The sequence below is a fragment of the Schistocerca cancellata genome, chromosome 1, assembly GCF_023864275.1.
Source record: "Schistocerca cancellata isolate TAMUIC-IGC-003103 chromosome 1, iqSchCanc2.1, whole genome shotgun sequence".
Classification (NCBI taxonomy): domain Eukaryota; kingdom Metazoa; phylum Arthropoda; class Insecta; order Orthoptera; family Acrididae; genus Schistocerca; species Schistocerca cancellata.
In genome coordinates, this window is record NC_064626.1 from 779,305,600 (window position 1) to 779,326,510 (window position 20,911).

A 20,911-nucleotide genomic window follows, 5' to 3' on the forward strand; every position below is an offset into this window, starting at 1 on the left:
GCGACATGATTTAGTACATCTATGTTATAAAAAGCCATGGGGACTTCCTCAGTGTTTCTGTAACGAGACCAAGGCAAAGCTTTTGTGAGTGTCCTGTGATTAGACGTTAATATTAATGTTTTTGTTCTGCTAAATAGTGATTTGTTTTATATCGAAATATCAGCTGATAGAGGATTGAGGAAAGTAGCCATCAATGTACGCAAGTATGAGAAAAATTTCTTATTTTGTCCGCTGACTTCTGGATTGTGACGAAATCCTAAAGAAAGATCTGTAAATATTATGTGGTTGTGGTTTGTGGGATTAAAGGGACCAGGCCGCTACGGTCATCGGTCTAATATTATGTGAAAAGTGTCATGATTAATATAAAGGTGAAATCAATGAGCGTCCCATCAAACTGTAGTTTGAGTAGCAGAACCGACACATTGCAATAAATTTATGTGGCCTGAGAAAAACGCAAGTCCAAAGAAAAGGAAGAATATGTAACTGTGGGCCTCCTCCATCCGACTTCCTTGCTGGTCACTGATAAAAAGCAATCCTCATGCAGCTACTTCTACATAGAATATGGTGTAACTCGTATTCCCCAAATTGTGAATGTTAAACATTGCTTCAACACCCTTAGATGCATAGCTTGATCTAATTCACATCCTATTTAAGTGGGTGTCTGGAACAATGATTCATACATTGTGTGCCCTGATTTTCAGTATAGGTACACTAGCTGAGAACTCCAGGCGATGTAGCTTTTTGATTTCCAACTGTGCAAATTATTATCTAAATATTCTCTAGATGACAGTTAATAGTTGTCTTAAAGCTTTATTGTTCAGATACAAGATACAAATTACCTATATACACGTTTTTTAAACAAAGATTAGCTTTTTGCTTTGCATGTGTTGCTTATATATATGGCACAGTAATTTTGTCTGAGAATGCTTTGTTACAAATTGAATATTTTTATCCAAGAAATAACAATTTCACATAGTTATTCAATAAAAGAACACTTATATTTATAACGAAACCCAAAATTGTTCATACACAATTGCAATGCTAAAAAGAATAATGAACATAGTTTTTGAGGAATAATAAAGTAAGTTCTTTTACATAAAAAGCATTGGAGAGTTTTATCTTCATTGGTTTACAAATGACTCTCTCTAAGAAATATTTGGGCTACACACATAAAAATACCACAAACCAAAAACTTAATGAACTATTTCTTACGAAGGCATGGCCGACACCGACAGTAACGACGTTTTCACCAGCAAAGTTCTGCTAGATAATATTTCGTGAGGCAAACCATTTAACTTTGGAAGTGACAGTCATTGGTGCTTCGTTTAAGCTTGTGTTTCAACGCTCTTTGATGCTGTAATTGAACAATAATAGTTGATGAATATTAAATTTCACATGTAGAAGCTCGGCCACTTCCTCCACCATCCCTCCACTCTCTTCATTCTATCCAACATATTTCGATAGAAGTGTGCGGGAGATTTTCATCCGTGTCTTGTTCACAGGACTGGAGGAGACACGTTGTTTATGAAAACAGTTGTTGACCTGATTTCTCGGATCGTAGCGTTTCTTAATCTGAGGTTTCCTTAAAGGTTATTCACTATTCCTGTTCACAAGTCACTGCAGAAGACATGCATAGCAAAACTGTTGCAGTAGATGTGGTACATTAGGTACGAGTTTGGTTAGCGTTTAGATGCATGTTGCGTATTGCTAGTTGCGAAGGACACAGGTTCCCATCTGGTTTGCCGCTATTTGCGACGCGAGATGTATCAGTCTAAAGTGAGATACATGTAATTAAGTTTTGGAGTGATCGTGGAATTCTTTCGCGTGTGCTTTGACGAATGATGTTGCAGTACCAACTTCGTTTTTCGCGCAGAATCCTCAGAAATGGTGTTTAGGGTAGTGAGATTTAATGGTGAGTTCGCAATGAGAAAAGAAAGCTACTGGCTATCAGAAGGGGCAACAGTTGCCGAAGGGTTCTTGAAGCGTGAAGCACGTGTCGCTGCCGACGCAGTAGCGACCACTAGCTGCCAGCTGCATCATCTGCTGGAAGGTTGGGTCCGTAGACTTTTTCACCCAGCCATACATTTTGATGTCGAAGTCACTGGGGGCCGGCAACTTCTGCAGGAAAAAAAAACAGCATCCAGGTGATTAGAGGCGTTTTGTGTAACAAGCAATTGAACAGAAGCCTTAACTGGGGCAATGGTGTAAAGTGCAACGAATGTGGTTTTATCGAAGACAAAGCATAGACTTTCATACAACTGGAAGTCACGTAGTAAAACATTTACATCTTAGTACAAAATTTTCGAATAAATTAACAACATTTATGAAGTGTATTTTCAGTTCCGAATACGAACATCCGTCAGCCGTATAAGGGAATAACGAACAATGAAAATTTGTCGGATTGTGACTCGAATAGGGATTTCCTGTTTCACGTGAGTGGTCGTCTAAAGCTCTTTGGCTTTCCGGACCAGACCGAGACTTCCATATGTCGTTGTTCCTGGTTCACAACCTGTACTCGTACACACAGTATTTCAGTACCGCACGGGGGAGGACATTTTAGTTGAAGGTAACTGCCTGGTATCGGCGGATGTATACGATACTGCAGTACCTGTGTTGTTAAGAAGAATGACGCAACATTGCTTGTCCGAAGGAATGGCACTGGGTAACTATAACCATTATGAAATACCTGAAATGTATTCACAGTTGTATAAGGGAATGGCGACAGCGCAAATTTGTGCCGGATCGGGTCTGGAACCCGTAATTACGTAATGTGTGTACGAGTACAGCTTGTAAAGCAGGTACGATGACATATGGAAGTTTGAGTGCTGCCGTGAGTCGTCCACGGATAGCCAAAGTGGTTAAGGGGACCAAACCCTGCCTATCTGACCCATGTTAGTTTAGGCAAGTATTTGACCCACTTCTGAAAAAAAAACTATTTGATGCAGGACCTTAATATTTTTACTCTACGTTACATGATGCTAATAGAGTCAACTGTACGAAGATTTACTTTATCCATTTTATAATTTTTAAGAAATACTTTTTTAAATTTATTAACCAAAAATATTAAGTTTTTTCTGCAGAAAATATATTTTTTGTGAACTTCCTAATGGGGGGATATTAATGAATGTAGTACCAGAGGTGGCTTTTTATGTTATGCGGAGTCTCTGAAAATTTCATTCATTATCTATGATGGCTTCTGATATAATGGGGCATATGTACTGAAAATTTTAGTTTGCGGGAAATTGACTTAACTGTTGAAATTTGTTACTTACAGTTAATTAAAACTGTCCTGCTCCACATGATGGCCCTTCTTGGGCCTCTAGCAGGTCTTCCAGCTTCTTTTTCACCTTCCTGAATGTTTGTCTTGCTTTCTTGGCCATTTTATCGCAATGTTGTAGACCAGTGATGATATTTTCAACAGGATTAATTCCCAGCTTTTTCAATACCCAACACTTTCCAGTATTACCACAATTGAGTGTAATAACATAATGAACTCCTACTTTCATTATATGCATGCCTACAAATACAGTTTTAGGAACGCGGTTCCAAATTATGCTGTTGAAACATTCATTTGGGTTCTTTGTCTGTCCATGCAGACATTTCCTTAGAAGGTCAGGATGAGCCAAGTCTCTGAAAATAGGTTTAATTGCAGTAATAACAGTAGCAGGAAGAGAATGCTAGTGAGAATAATATTCTCCAGTTGCCTGAGCCCTGTTATACACTCCTGGAAATGGAAAAAAGAACACACTGACACCGGTGTGTCAGACCCACCATACTTGCTCCGGACACTGCGAGAGGGCTGTACAAGCAATGATCACACGCACGGCACAGCGGACACACCAGGAACCGCGGTGTTGGCCGTAGAATGGCGCTAGCTGCGCAGCATTTGTACACCGCCGCCGTCAGTGTCAGCCAGTTTGCCGTGGCATACGGAGCCCCATCGCAGTCTTTAACACTGGTAGCATGCCGCGACAGCGTGGACGTGAACCGTATGTGCAGTTGACGGACTTTGAGCGAGGGCGTATAGTGGGCATGCGGGAGGCCGGGTGGACGTACCGCCGAATTGCTCAACACGTGGGGCGTGAGGTCTCCACAGTACATCGATGTTGTCGCCAGTGGTCGGCGGAAGGTGCACGTGCCCGTCGACCTGGGACCGGACCGCAGCGACGCACGGATGCACGCCAAGACCGTAGGATCCTACGCAGTGCCGTAGGGGACCGCACCGCCACTTCCCAGCAAATTAGGGACACTGTTGCTCCTGGGGTATCGGCGAGGACCATTCGCAACCGTCTCCATGAAGCTGGGCTACGGTCCCGCACACCGTTAGGCCGTCTTCCGCTCACGCCCCAACATCGTGCAGCCCGCCTCCAGTGGTGTCGCGACAGGCGTGAATGGAGGGACGAATGGAGACGTGTCGTCTTCAGCGATGAGAGTCGCTTCTGCCTTGGTGCCAATGATGGTCGTATGCGTGTTTGGCGCCGTGCAGGTGAGCGCCACAATCAGGACTGCATACGACCGAGGCACACAGGGCCAACACCCGGCATCATGGTGTGGGGAGCGATCTCCTACACTGGCCGTACACCACTGGTGATCGTCGAGGGGACACTGAATAGTGCACCGTGCATCCAAACCGTCATCGAACCCATCGTTCTACCATTCCTAGACCGGCAAGGGAACTTGCTGTTCCAACAGGACAATGCACGTCCGCATGTATCCCGTGCCACCCAACGTGCTCTAGAAGGTGTAAGTCAACTACCCTGGCCAGCAAGATCTCCGGATCTGTCCCCCATTGAGCATGTTTGGGACTGGATGAAGCGTCGTCTCACGCGGTCTGCACGTCCAGCACGAACGCTGGTCCAACTGCGGCGCCAGGTGGAAATGGCATGGCAAGCCGTTCCACAGGACTACATCCAGCATCTCTACGATCGTCTCCATGGGAGAATAGCAGCCTGCATTGCTGCGAAAGGTGGATATACACTGTACTAGTGCCGACATTGTGCATGCTCTGTTGCCTGTGTCTATGTGCCTGTGGTTCTGTCAGTGTGATCATGTGATGTATCTGACCCCAGGAATGTGTCAATAAAGTTTCCCCTTCCTGGGACAATGAATTCACGGTGTTCTTATTTCAATTTCCAGGAGTGTATTTGCATCACCAATTTCCTCCTGATGGACACAATCCATCACATCGCTTATCATCAGTAGAGGACTTATGGTAGAATATGGCCCAAACACCTCTCTTCATTGCCTCCAGATTTTCTTTATTTCTCCTTATTGCCTGCCCGTAGTATACCTGCAAGTTTTCCACAACAGCTACTCGCAATCACACTTCAACAAAACTAAACGCGTGTTTTAAAGCGTGTTGTTTACAAACAGCAGAAACAAAAGAATACCGACCGTTGCATTCTAAGGATAGCCAGCACACTCGGGAGTAAAAAAAATCCCTAACGTGCGATATAGGGGATATAAAGATCTAAAATATATCCATAAAAGTGGGTGACAGAAAAGAGGGCATGGCACATAAACACACGTGGTAGGAAAATGCTCTTTAATGCTCGAAAAAAATTTTTTTCAGCAAAATCCTTTTCAGAGTACTTAAATAAAACCTTAATCTATCGAAATATGATGAAATCCGAAAATCGATTTTTTTCAACCTGAACCCCTTAAGGTGACCACTCACGTAAGGCGTGAAATCCGGGTTCGGATCCCGGTCTCCAGCACAAATTTTCATTTTTGTCATTCCTTATAAAACTGATGGTTGTTCGTATTCACAACTGTGAATTAATTCCATGTGTTTCATAACAGCTGTAGTCACCGCAGTGCCTGTTCCTGCGGACGTGCTTGCATTTCCGAAGGAACATTGCATCATTTTTCTTAACAACGCAAGGGACTCCACTATCGTATCAAATTTACAACAGGTGTTTAGCCTCCCTCAAGTTTCATTCCATGTTGGATATATTCCCACCAATTATTTTGCAGCTCTAGCGAGCATCGCAGATTCTGTTCCTTGTCGAAAAGATAACTGATTCGGGCATTGAGGTCATTCTGGCATAAGACATGCCACGTTGTTGAGCTGCTCCAGATAAAAGCATCGAATGACGAAGGTGCTGACTATACGAAAGGTTTTGCTCAGCCTTTCGAATTTTCACCAAAGTCTGTAGCTGGCAGTGCTCGTGTAACAATGAAATGTGCTGTTAGTTTACCACTGTGGAACCATGCGTTGCAGTACACAAAGAATAATACTGCGTTCTTGGGTTTCGTAAGAATGGTTTGCAGTAAATGATACTGTGCTGCTGTAGTTATGCTTATGGGAGAAGTTCATGTCCTACAAGTTCACTACGAACGTTTGCAGCTCAAAAGAAAATTTTGGTTGACGCGATCTCACAGAAAGCACATGTGGGTGTTCAGAGTTTCAACATTACTCTTCAGACTGCTAAAACAACCAGTATGCTAAAAGCAGGTGTATGTATGGGAGACAGCACCACTCATCTCACACATCGACTTCAGATACTTGAAGCGAGTAAACTTATAAAATAAACGTCCAGTAGCAGCCATTGTAGTCTGCTTCTGTGAAGTATGTTAACAGGCAGTTACAACGAGTGCTAATCTACACACATCTTTTATCACAGGAATTATTAAAACAATTATTAATGATTAGGCAGCTACGCTTTTTAAATAAAACAAACGTTACAAACATTCTACATTTTTATTCTTCATGTCTACATATATGCAGCCCTCTGCAGATAGAAGGCTCCGAACTGTAGCATGTAACATAGCGGTGTGTAACGTAACTATGTCGGTGCGTGAGGAACAACGTGCAGTAATCGAGTTTCGAATTTGAGGAGTTCGTCCACACGTGGAGCACACTCTCCTGCAGCATGGCTGTGTGAGATAACACTCGAGCGCTGCGATACCTGCCGCAGTACGACACTTTGGATTCACTGTCATCGATCATCCTCCAGACAATCCGAACTTGGCCGCATCCGATTTTCACCTGATTTCAGAACTTAAAGAACACCGTGGAGGAGTTCACTTTGATAGTGATGAAGCGATGCAAGCAGAGGTGAGGTTGTGGCTCCGTAAACAAAGTCAGACATTCTCGGTGAGAGTATCAAGCAACTGGTCTCTCGCTGGGAGAAATGTGTTCGTCTTCGCGGTGACTATGTTCAGAAATAAACAGGTAGAAGTCAGGAACAAAGATGTAGAATGTTAATAACATTTGTTTGATCTGAAAAGCTATAAGAGTTATCATATAAAAATTTGGAGGTGTTACTTTTTAGCACGCCCTCGCATTTTGAAAACAGACGCTTCACTTCTTCTTGCTATTCAGCTGCTGTTTTCAACTTAAACATTTACGTAACTTTACTGGTTTCAGTGGCCATATAAATTGTCAGTACAATGAATCTGTTTGATATGAATGTTAGTGTTACCCGTAATGTGCACAAATTGTGGAAAGAGCGGCTAATAAAGTACTCTTCTAGACTGTTCCTTTTTATCTTTATTTCTTTTTTTTTTTAACATCAGAGAACTTTCAGCTATCTTAGACAACCTGCTAATGACTTTTGCAATAAAATATAAAAGTCCATTTGGAATCCGAAATAGGGAAACAAACCTTACAGGGAAATGATTTTTACTTACAGTATTATGATCGCAATTTTAACCGTTCAGCCGGCCTTAGTCGCCGAGCGGTTCTAGGCGCTACAGTCTGGAACCGCGCGGCCGCTACGGTTGCAGGTTCGAATCCTGCCTCGGGCATGGATGTGTGTGATGTCCTTAGGTTAGCTAGGTTTAAGTAGTTCTAAGTTCTAGGGGACTGATGACCTTAGAAGTTAAGTCCCGCAGTGCTCAGAGCCATTTGAACCATTTAACTGTTCATTCGAAATTCACTCTTATTACACCTAAAATACATTAGGACTTAAATCTGTTGGCACTTGAGTGTAAGAATCCATTCTGCTGGATGTTAGTTCATCGATTTTACACAACATTTTTACTGCACCCTGCTGTAGAATAAATGCTTGTTTGACTTTAGTTCCATTGCCACAAAAGATTATGCCATAGGTTAGTGTCGAGTGAAAGCATGCAAAGTTAATAATTGGCAACCAATACTATACAATCGCAATAAAGTCATGAGGTGTTCAATTGACTCTTTTATTAGAACATGTTACGCGTTTCGGGATTAAACCCATCTTCAGACATCACAAACTTACACTCCTTCCTAACCAACCAGGCGTACAGCCTTGACAACTCAAAGAAAGTGTCGAAGAACATATGACTGCGGCACAAGTCAATTGAAGATCTCATGACTTTATTGCGATTGTGCAACATTGGTTGCCAATTATTAACATAAAAATGATCGCAGGCCTCAGACGGGATTTTATGTCCTGTATATCAGAATGCAAAGTACGGGATTTTATGTCCTGTATATCAGAATGCAAAGTACTTAAATAGCAATCCCAGTTGCAGACCAACGAATCGAAACGGATTTTCTTGTGCACGGCGGGCTGAATTGAACTTCTTGCTTAGCCTATTCACGTGTGAATTTTGCCTTGGAACTTCACATACGGAGATTCGTTCAGTGCATACCAACTGAAACTGTATGTCATTAGTAGGAGCATTTTGATGAACAAATCACTTGCCTCAATCCTTACAAGATGTGATATCGATCGTTATTAGTGCCTGCTTCTGAAGATTATGTACCCAAAGGTTGTATTCCTTCACGTTCAAAAGGTTAGCTGAGCTGTCTCCTCAACACGCCCATGGCACGAGTGCTGCCTGAAGGTAATTTACTAAACCTTTCTGTCACGGTATCCTCAAAGTACGGTTTTCATACATCACACCTTCTATTGTCACCATTCTTAGGTTGATTATTTCCTGTTTCTAGAAGGTCTCTACACATTGCACGAAAGATACTGAGTTGTGGATGGTTACTGTTTGGGAACAGATGTTCGTAAATACGACTAGCCTCTCAAACATTGCCCCTCGCCTCATCCTAACTCTATCATGTTATGGAGCTCAATAGCTGGTGGTTCACTCTACACCCAGAAGGAACAATTGGTGAAGAGTACTAAAGCATTAGAAACAGACAGCATATATTTACGAGTTGGTTACGTTGCGGTTTATGTCCTGACTGTAATGCGTCATTCATGAGCTTAAACCAATAATGACGTGTCTGAAAGGATGCCTCTCTTAAGAAATATGAACGTTTATGTGTGTATGACCTTTCGTCCACCAAGGTTTGTCGACGTGGCATTGGAACAATGCAGAGGAGTGGGCTTCCCGACGAAGTAATGCTATGAGATGCACAGGGACTCGTACCGGATCCTAGTCTTACCGGCATTAGATCGTACAGAGGTTGGGCAAAAGTATGGGAACACCGCGTGAAATGCATGCTTGTATATAAATGCAGATGCTAGCCAATCCTGCAACTGGCTCCGTTGTGCTTCACTACTAATGGCACATTGCAATGTCCTCAATACGTTGCTAGCGTAAGTCGTAGTCAGAACAGTGTCATGTATAGTTGTGAATTCAAAGTGGGCAAATTGCTTGTGGTCATATGATGGGAGCTTTCATACCCAAGCGAGCCGAAGTTCAATATGGTTCAAATGGCTCTGAGCACTACGGGACTTAACACCTGAGGTCGTCAGTCCACTAGAACTTAGAACTGCTGAAACCTAACTAACCTAAGGACATTACACACATCCATGCCCGAAGCAGGATTCGAACCTGCGGCAGTAGCAAAAGCGTGGTTCCAGACTGAAGCGTCTAGAGCCGCTCGGCCACCGCGACCGGCAGCGAGCCGAAGTGTTTGGTGTTTCAAGACGTATAATACTGAAGATTTATATTGCATACGTCAGACGAGAAAAAAAAAAAACATCACATACTGAGTCACAATATGGACCAGAGCGTGTGTTGAGTCATAGTGACAGACAGTCATTGAAGAGGATTGTGACTCACAGTGTGAGAACGACAGCTGCAAAAGCTGTTAAGTTAAGACAAGCGGCCATTGACCTACTTCTGTGCTGGATGCACACACATTGCCCGAACTCTTACGGGACTCGGTAAGATGGTCTGTCGCGAGTAATGAGTGTAATGGGCAGGGGCACTACGAATGTAGTGTGTGGACATTAAGTTGGGAATGTGGGTCTCACGGGGAGCTTGCAAGGGATAAATCCCTGCAGTCGCAGTATCCTCTGCGCCCTCGGTGGCTCAGATGGACAGCCGGCACGGTAACTCAGCGTGTTCGGTCAGAGGGTTAGTTGCCCTCTGTAATAACAAAACTGAGTTAATGGATCAACGACGAACTGAAACGGGTGTCTTGGGACGCCCGCACCGAGCAGATACAACGAACGAAAACGAACAAAATGAGACTAAAAAAAAAAAAAAAGATGGATAGAGCGCCTGCCATGTAAGCAAGAGATCCCAGGTTCGAGTCCCGGTCGCGACACACGTTTTTAACTGTCCCCGTTGATGTATATCAACGTCTGTCGACAGCTTAGGGTCTTGATGTAATTATCATTTAAGCTGCAAAAGTGTTTGCAGGAGCCTGTCAGCACCAAAAAAACGCGAAGGGAGCGCCGTAACAGGAAAACCTCGACTATGGAGCAGTGGAAGAAAGTAATTTGGTCGGATGAGTCTTGTATCACACTCTCTCCAATTTCTACGTGAGTTTACAATCGAAGAGTGAAACAAAGCGTGCGTTCGATGATACTTTGGGCAGTCATATCTTGGTATTCCATGAGCTCCCTGATTACTCTACAAGGCAGGATCACTGCTAAGGATTACGCAGCAATTATAACTCATTAGCTTCATCCCAACGCATAATTTTTGTGCCCCAGTGGTGATGTTACACTCCAAGGCGGCCCCTGATTACACATCCTGCATCGTACAGGATCAGTTTTGTGAGCAAGAGTATGCCATATCGCATCTTCCTGGCCACCACAGTAACCAGATCCCAATAGTAGTGAGACTTTTTGTTCTGCTTTGGAGAGAAGAGTGAGTGATCGCTGTTCACTTCCACTATTTTGCAGGAAGAATGGTGTAAGATTCGCTTGGAAACCGTACAGGATCTGTATTTACCCATTCCGAGACGACAGGAAGCTCTTTTCAGTCGCTTTGGGTTTCCTGCACAGTATGTTTTTTGGTGTCTCCATACTTTTGTCCAAGGGACTCAGAACTGGATCCATGTTTTACCGACATTTGATCGTAAGTGATATAGGGGATTAACATTTCTCTTTGTTTTTCTTTCATCCATTTTTTTCCAGTTTGTTTGATTTTACTCTTGTACAAGAAAAACCAAACTGTAATTAGGAAACAGTATTGGCAGCTGTCTGTAATCTTTGCACATGTGCAAAGTATGGCCGTGACTGCCTCAGGCAGTGCAGACTTAGTGGTAACCTGCCCGTCCGCTCCCACGCTGTCGATTAGCTTGAGTAGCTGACTAATTGACGAGTCCAAGGTGCCTCGTGTTTGTAACTGTAAATCGTGAAATAAACTGACGAAGAAAGCCTTATACCATCCTCACCGCGTGCTGTGTGTGTGTTTTGTGTGTTCTGAGAGAAAACCTCTTTTCTCAATATAGGTACGTACAGTCAGTTGTGTGGGGAAGGTATATCGTTTATTCTTCTTTGATTTCAAGTGAACCCGCTATGTCAGCAATCGTGAACGGTTAAATGCTGTTTGTGTACACTGTTCATTCAGTCAGTACGCTTAGAAACGCCATTTCAAGCTTGGACCGTACGCGCATTGTCACATTATTGCGATAACGTTTATCAACACTGGAAATTATTACATTTATTTAATGAATTTTGACAAGGGTGCAAAATGCCAAACTCTTCAAAAATGTTGAAGAGTGACATCAATTTTTAAAAAAAGGTCAATGAAAAAGTTTTGAAAATTATAGAGGAACTAGCTTCGTAAACTCAGCCTATAACATTTGCAAAAGTAATCAATAATCGTTTGAGAACCGTAACACAGATTCCCCTATTAGAAGAACAATGACGATTCCGGAAAATCCGTTCATGCAGTGGTAATACATTTACCATAAAAATTATTTTAGAAAAAGGACGAGCATTTAGTTTAGTGACAAATATAGCTTTTATTGACTTCGAAAAACCTTTTGACACTGTGAACAGAAAGAAACTATGAGACATAATGATTAAAGCTGGATATGCTAGACATCTTATCGAAGCTATAAAAATCTTATACACGGACACAAAAATAATAATAAAAGTTGTTAATAATAAGTGAATATTAATAAAGTAAATAATAAGAAGTCGCTACCAATAAGGGACTCAAACAAGGCTATAGCCAGTCACCAATCCTATTTAACGTATATATAAATGATCTGATCAAAACTTTATGTAGGTAACTGGCTACAGCCGTGAGGTATTTATAGAAAACTGTTTTTATTTACCAGTCAGCTGTCTGAATTACAGCTATTCGACCGGTTTTGGTTTCTTCAATCATCATCAACTGGAAGAAGCAATTACAACATCTGTTGGTTAAAAACTACATATTTCTCGTAGAAGACACTTTCTCATACCAAATGCAGCAATAGAAAAACGTAAAATGTCACATAATCAGATTTTGACAACAAATTACGTATGTGTCACGACAGTTAACAGTCGCCTGTTTTGTTATTTGGCAGTGAGTCATGGATCCCTAAAAAAAGCGATAAGTCAACTACAAGCAGCACCAATGAGATTTCTTAACAAACTGAGAGGTGTTACCAGGGGAGACTGTATAAGAAATTAGGAATAAGCTAAATATTTATAATACTAATGAAAATATTGAACAGAACACATTATGGAAACATCACCTATAAAGAACGAGTGCAGAAAAAATTCCACGTCTGGCCGTGTTGTACCAGCCAAGAGAAAGAAGGGACCTTGGAAGACCCAGAATAAGACGGCAGTGAAACGGAACAGGCACAAGTGCCTGAGCCTTCAAGTTCAGAGATAAAAAATAGTTGGCGCAAGTGTTAATGATTTCACAAGTCTCTCTTCAAAATACTTCACAAGAGCACTCCCGAAACGTTAACGGTATTAAATGTTACTCCCCAGCATATTTTGGTTTCACAGATGTGCCAAGACACTGCTCTTATTTTGGTTACTGCTTTAATAAGTTTATTCATATCTGGGCGACAGGCACAAATTTATTACAAGACACTTAGATTTTCGATCTTGGCCGTAATATTATCACAATTTTTTCACGCGATCATCTAATTTCGGCGATGTGCCACTTTCTGCTGCGGACGCACGTGGTATAAGCTGAAATCAGCTGATCATGTGAAATAAATGACTGTGGTCACATACAGCCAAGGTGAAAAGTCAAATTGTCTTTTAAGGTAATTATTTTGTTTTTATTAAGTATTTTTCTTTATTTCAAGAGGCTTATTCTTTCATTTCCTTCTCCCTTTGAAACTATGACCACACACATAGATGCAGGTGGTGTAAAGCACTTTGTGACAGTTCGCATTGTTATGTAGTTTATAGAATGAACTATCTAATCAAAAGTATATGGAGATCCTTACGTAACACGGAACTGACCCCTGTATAAAAGGAGGTGGGCAGTATTGTGTTGTCAGTGGAGAAGTACCTGGTGGTTATAGTTAAACTTACCCTATTTAACACGTTATAACACGGAAACTAATTACCGTACGAGTACCAAACTTGGTAGCATTAATGTCAACGACATGGGGAAGAGAAATAATGCAGAATCAGTTCAGCTGAAATACTTTTAATGTACTGCTACGGTACATCATACCACTACATACTGATACCATTACTGCTACTAAAAGGGCTCAAGATGGCACCCATTAGTGTCCATAAGAGCCTGAAAGCACAGAATTGCATTGTGCACACCAGAACGAACCATGTCTGTAGGTATGCTAGCTACCTCTCTTGATATGCTGCGCTTCAGATCATCAAATGTGTGAATGTTCCCCTGGTAAACCCTGTCCTTCCGGTAGCCCTACAACCAGAAATCACAGGGGGTGAGATTAGGTGATCGTGCCGGCCAAGCATTTGGAAGCGATCGGCTGATAATTCGATCGTTTCCAAATGTGTTTCGGAGAAGCGATGTGTGATGGGGCCCCATCTTGCACGAAAACTGTTGAGTTCAATGCGTCTCTCTCCTGTAGGGCGGTTATGACATGCTGGCAAAGCATATCACAGTAACACTGGCCAGTCTTTGGTCCTTGGTGCCAACGTGTTAAAAAAAGAATGGACCAATGATGTATGTAGCCGTGACACCATACAGTGATACGTTCACCATACAGGGGAACTTCATGCACAGTGACTGGAGGTGATAATCCCCAAAAGTGGCAATTCTATGTGTTCACCTCAGCCATCAGAGGAAAATAAGCTTCCGTATGTCCATAGGATGGTCCAGGGCCAGTCCTTCTCAACTTCAGTCCTTGCGAGAAAGTGGAGAGCGAAGTCAAAAACTCGTAGTGCAAGCTGCTGTGTGATACGGATCTTGTACGGATACCATTTGAGAACGGTTCGAAGCACCTTCCATGCAGTGGACCACGGGATGATCAACTGTTGTGGCAGCACACGTGCACTCTTTGACGATCGGGAATTACGCGCAGCGTTGTTTGCCTTAGCAACAGCGATTTCGTCAACCGCCTGTGGCGCAACCGGTCGTCGGTCTCTTCCCGCAGCGACGCCCAGTTCTCCAGTTGATTCGAACTTCTTCATCATGCTACGCAGAGCAGATGGAGAAAGATGACCCTTCCATAATCCTTTCAGTAGGCAATATTCTCGAAATGCAGCTGCAGCATTACTGTCGTTTTGATTATAGAGCTTCACCAGTAATGCCCTGCTCCTTTTGACCAATCTTATGCTGACACGTCAACAAGTGCACTGCGATTGGTCAGGTGTGTGAGACTAAGAATCACAATGACTGGTCACGGCACCTGGAGGCCATAGTTGGAACTGAAGTGGGGCTGTAACGAATGGAAATCACGCACCCCATATCATAAGATGAACATCAACAAAAGCTAAACGAGGGTAATGGAATATAGTCGAATTAAGTCAGGTGATGCTGAGGGAATTAGATTAGGAAATGAGACACTTAAAGTAGTAAAGGAGTTTTGCTGTTTGGGGAGCAAAATAACTGATGATGGTGGAAGTAGAGAGGATATAAAATGTAGACTGGCAATGGCAAGGAAAGCGTTTCTGAAGAAGAGAAATTTGTTAACATCGAGTATAGATTTAAGTGTCAGGAAGTCGTTTCTGAAAGTATTTGTATGGAGTGTAGCCATGTATGGAAGTGAAACATGGACGATAAATAGTTTAGACAAGAAAAGGATAGAAGCTTGCGAAATGTGGTGCTACAGAAGAATGCTGAAGATTGGATGGGTAGATCACATAACTAATGAGGAGGTGTTGCATAGGATTGGGGAGAAGAGGAGTTTGTGGCACAACTTGACAAGAAGAAGGGATCGGTTGGTAGGACATGTTCTGAGGCATCAAGGGATCACCAATTTAGTATTGGAGGGCAGCGTAGAGGGTAAAAATCGTAGATGGAGACCAAGAGATGAATACACCAAGCAGATTCAGAAGGATGTAGGTTTCAGTAGGTACTGGGAGATGAAGAAGCTTGCACAGGATAGAGTAGCATGGAGAGCTGCATCAAACCAGTCTCAGGACTGAAGACAACAACAACAACAACAACAACAACAATAACATATCCTCGACATTAATGCTACCAAGTTTGGTGCTCGTACGGTAATTAGTTTTCGTGTTGTAACGTGTTAAATAGGGAAATTTTAATTGTAACCACCTGGCAGTAACAACTGAATGGGTCGATCAAGACACAGACTAGTCATTGGATATCACCTGAGTAACAAATCCATAAGGGACATTTCAGCCCTTCAAAAGTTGTCCAAGTCGACTGTTGGTGATGTGGTTGTGAAGTGAAAATGCTAAGTAACAAGAACAGCTAAACCAAGACCAAGCAAATCTCATACACTGATAGACAGGGACCGTCGAACATTACAGTAAAAGGTTGTAAAAATCGTTTGCTGTCAGTGGAAAATCACTCGTGAGTTCCAAAGTGCTACCAACACCCAGCTAGCGCAATGACTATGCGTAAGGAGTTCAAAAGAATGATATACAACGGTCGAGCAGCTTCTAATATGTCACATATTTTTGAAATCAGTGTTAAGCGGTGTTTAAGGCGGTGTGAAGGGCAACGTCAGTGGACAATGGGTGACTGGCAACGAGTGATGAATTACGCTATATCCTGTGGCAATCCGATGAATGGCTTTAAGTTTGACAAATGCCTGAAGGACGTTAGTTTCTATCACGAATGGTGCCAAGAATGGAGAACGGAGAAGGTGTTGTTACGGTATGGGGATGTTTTTCGAGGATAGATTGTAGTCCAATTTTTGCTCTTAGGAAAATGCTAAGTGCGGAAGGATGTGAACTCAGTGTATAGCAAACAATGATATTGTCCCCTTCAAAGTAGTTCCCTTCGTGAGCCATACACCGTCGTAGTCGTTGTTCACAGCAGTACTGAAAAGCTTCAATTGGTAGGGCCTTTAACATGTCGCTTACATTCTCTTTATTGTTCTTCAGAGTTCCAAAATGACGTCCTTCTAAGATATTTTTCAAGTTCGAGAAAATGAAAGACTGAGATCAGGTGAATAGATGGACTGTGGAACAGCAGGAATGCCTTTTGAGGTAAAAATTCTGTGATGGAAGTGGTCGGGTGCCATGGAGCTTTGTCATGATGCCACATCCATTTGTTTGCAATGTGCAAATATTCGGCCAAAATTAGATTTATGGTGAAAGTGATTAAGTTTAACAGTGTTGGCACACGTTCGACGTTTTCGTCGGTTTTTGAAGCCGAAGGTCTCCCTGAGCGAGGTTCATTTTCAACATGTTCTCGCCTTCCAAAAATGATTTGTGACAGCGAAGGTCACATTCGCGGATTCGCCAAATTTAATACAAAACTTGATTGCATAACGATGCCGTAAATTCCGCTCTTACATTTTTGTAACACACAGCAAAAACAAAGCTTTACTTGTAGCGCTCACAGAAATCACTTGATGGCTCTATGGAGCTGAAGCTCTGCTGAGCATCGAGAAGGGATGAACACACTGGTCTACACATGTAGAGCAACACAGCGTTGCCAGATCGCTCGCTGTGTTGTCAGTCTCATTATTTTTCTCACATGCCTCGTAAAGCAGCATCTGTGAAGCAATGGTTTGGACTGGTCTGTCCAGAGTCCCGACCTGAATCCAATGGAACGCTTTTCGGGTTAACTTACTATACGGACTTCATTTCAGATCCCAGCGTCGAACATCCCTAACTTTTCTGGTTTCGGCTGTTGAGGAAGAATGGGCTGATATTCCTCCACAGATATGCAAACAGCTCATTGAAAGTGTCCCCAGCAGAATTGAAGCCGCCATAGAGGTGAAGGGTGGACACACACCATCTTTATTTCCACTAGTAGGTGTCTGGATAGTTTTGGTCACCAGATACATTTGACCAGATAATGTGGATACTATGTACAAATAAGAAGCGTAGTGTGTCCGTTGTTAGGGGCGTAAAAAGAAAGGCGGAACTACCTACCTTGAACTTGAGGCGAAGGTTGTAGGGGATGCCGTAGGCGTCGTGCAGCTGGTCGGCCAGTGAGCGGGAGTCATCGCCGATGTTGGCCAGCGCGCTCCGCCTCGCCACCTGGTCCAGACCCAGAGCCAGCTCGTACGCCAGGAATGGCTCGCGCTCTGCAACACGCAGCACTCGTCGCCTCAGCAAGTTTCTGTCTCTCCACTGCTCATTGTGGCTAGCGGGGAGGAGCTGACAGTCGGCCAATTAGTTCAAACTATACCAAACTGCTGGCCGTTAAATTTACACCGTGAAGATGACAAGCAACAAAAGGGATGGAAGTGGAACACCACAGTTGTGTTTTCAAAACATTTAGTATTCAGACGACTAGTTTCAATGTTAAATTTCCGTCATCTTCAGGTCCTGCTATATACCAAATAAGAACTTCCAGTCATTGGCTCATACAACCCAGACAAAAATCCATGACACATGAACCAATGACTGGAAATATTTATTTGGTTTGTGGTCGGACCCGCAGATGACGCGAATGCAGCGTTGAAACTAGTCGTCTTAATAACAAATACTTTGAAAATGTGGCTATGGTATTTCCCTTCCATTAGATATATTGTCAGATGGTGGTTCCTACTCCACAGGAATTCATAAACTGAACATGGAAGAAAAGTCGAATTGATTGGCGCCAAGTGTACACGCTGATATGTAAATGATTAGCATTTCAACACAACTGCACAAAGGTCCTGTTATCATACCCATGATATCAGTGTATCAAATTGCATGTACCAGCAGCATAATGCGAGACCCTACACTGCAGTTCACACCACGAATGCTTTGAGGACTGTGCGGATTCTTGACTGGCTTGTCTAGTCCACTGGGAAGGTGTTAAGATCCTATATCGTCACACGTCGACTTATGCGAGTTTTGATATTTTTTGTTTAACTTTTCGGTTATTTGCATCTCCAGTCAGTGGCGTGTCGTATCCGGCAGATGGCTACAAATAGAGTTGTAAAATTACCGTAGACTGTAGACTGCCGAAGACAATGGTAAATGAGAGTAGACTACGATAGTTTTCCTAGTAGCCTTGTTCAGTTACAATCGTAACTGCTTTACCTGTAAGTTAGGTGTGTTGCATACCTAATCGGCTTAATCTCATTTAGATCGCTTTGTTTGCATTTGCGACCAGTATCTTACTAGATTCGCTTACAAACCGGAAGCTGTGAACGTCTAGAAACTGAGGGAAGGTATATAAAGAGCCGCTTAACCTAAGGGTCATTTTCGATGTACATAGTTATCCTCCAGTCCCTTAGTTAAAAATAGACAGTATTTATAGAAAAACTGCCATTGTCAATGTTTAATTGAAGTTTTATTTGAAAATTGTTGCTTTATAATGCGAAACAGAGGGATGTTGTAGTAAGAAAAAAAACGACAACATATGTTTATCAGATAGCTCTAGAAAACGCGATTTCCTCGAAAACAGGTAAAATAAAAACGCAAACAAAAAACATATCAGACATCATTTCAGTGCTTCCTCTAGGTTATACGAAACATGTTTCTGTTATTGATAAACAACCCCCGCACTTATCAGTACTCCAGGGAAACTCCTACCTTTGATCATGATGAAAAAACTTCGTATTGAGTACAAAATAACAACAATAATAATTATATATATATTTGTATATTAATGCATACAAATTGCACTTCCATCAAAGGTAATTGCTTTAGTTCCATAAGAGCCCAGAAGTAACGTGGTCACTTAAGTTCTGTTACTTATAAAATGCAACTTATATTATGAAAGGATTTAAAATGCACACGGGACTAACTCTGAACGACGTACGGTAGTATTTATGTCCAAAACAAACGACCAGAAAACAAAGACGTCATTTCCCAGTTTCTTTCTCACACATTCATTTATGTATCTTTCCTAACAGTGGTACCAAGACATCTGTGACTCTATCATTTAATACTTCATTTATGAACTGTTCCACAAGTACCGAAACGAAGTTTTGATAGAACGAAACTCTACCAATAATACTACAGTGTGTGGGTTGACAGTCCTGCACTTGGCTGGAGAGAGAGCTGCAGCGGCTCATGGTAAAGGATATTACGAGTCTGTTCGTGGAAGTTACTGGTTTCAGAGTGGAATGAAGTGACGATGATTACTGATGTATGTCCTAAGCTGCTACGCCCTTCGTGTCGAAAATATTTAGGTGTATCAATTTTAAATTCAAAGAAAATAAATCCTACTCATGTCCCGCACTAAATAAGAAGAGTCACAATAAAAAATAATGAATGGAGTCACAATCCTTAAACGTGATGGGAAAAGGACCAATATGGTGTTATCAGCTTGTAATATAGGCGGGTAGCGTCATAAAGACGTAAACTTTCGTACCAGCGCCCAGTTAGCAATCTCCTTCAGTGACACTATATGTGTTTTTGCTTCCAATATACAATGAATATCAGAGTGTTTTCGTTCTTGTGAGGATCATACCTCACACTGATGTCTATGAGGGACATCAGTTCCGAAAGGAAAGAAAGCTAATCGTTTAATAACAGTTCCGAAGGGAAAGAAAGCTAACGTTTAATACCAGTTATACGGTGAACATATCCACAAAGTCAGATAAATATCGGGTTATCGCTTCATTCTGTAACACTTTCCATTTCCGTCACTGTACTTTCAAGTCTGACAATGATACCGAAGTCGCTGGCGGAGTGGTGTAACCCGCTCTAGATCATAGATAACTACACAACCTGAAAAAAGTCTGAGATTGCTATTAATATGGTCTACAACGTCATTAATATGCAACGTGAACAACGAGGGTCGCAACACACTTCTCAGACGCACGCTTGAAGTAATTTCTACATTTTTCAATGACGCTCCATCTAAGATAACGTTGTCCTCCCTATCAATAAATTCTCAGTCCAGTCACAAACTTCGCTTGTTACCCTACAAGATCGCAATTTCTATGGTAAGTATATGTGGTAGTGAGCCAGATTCTGTTTGGAAGTCAAGAAATAATGCATCTACCTGATTGCTCTGACTGATATTTGTCAGGATGTTATGTGAAAGAAGTGTGAATTGGGTTTCACATAATCGATGTTTTCTGAATCTATGCTGGTTGACATAGTGGATGTCTTTATGTTCGAGACACCTCATTATATTTGAGCTCAAAGTTCTAGTTTTATGGATCACGGGTATGACGTGCGATATCTTCCAGCTACTAGGCAAGCTTTCTTTTCGAGGTTTCTAAGGTATATTATGGTAAAAGAGGGGCTTATTCAGCTGAAAATTCGGCATGTAATCTGATAGAGATTCCTTCGCCAATTCGCCACTGCTCCCA

The 20,911-nt window shown here is 42.2% G+C and overlaps 1 protein-coding gene across 1 annotated transcript in view; it reads right to left on the reverse strand.

Annotated features, from left to right (window-relative positions):
- Positions 1 to 881: 881 nt before the first annotated feature.
- Positions 882 to 20,911, reverse strand: part of LOC126162276 (uncharacterized) — a 36,325-nt gene continuing 16,295 nt past the window's right edge. The window contains exons 3-4 of the mRNA XM_049918686.1: positions 17,583 to 17,737; positions 882 to 2,118 (exon numbers count right to left, since the gene is read on the reverse strand). Coding sequence (XP_049774643.1) covers positions 1,948 to 2,118; positions 17,583 to 17,737 — 326 coding nt within the window. The 3' untranslated portion in view covers positions 882 to 1,947. The remainder of the gene's footprint in view (positions 2,119 to 17,582; positions 17,738 to 20,911) is intronic.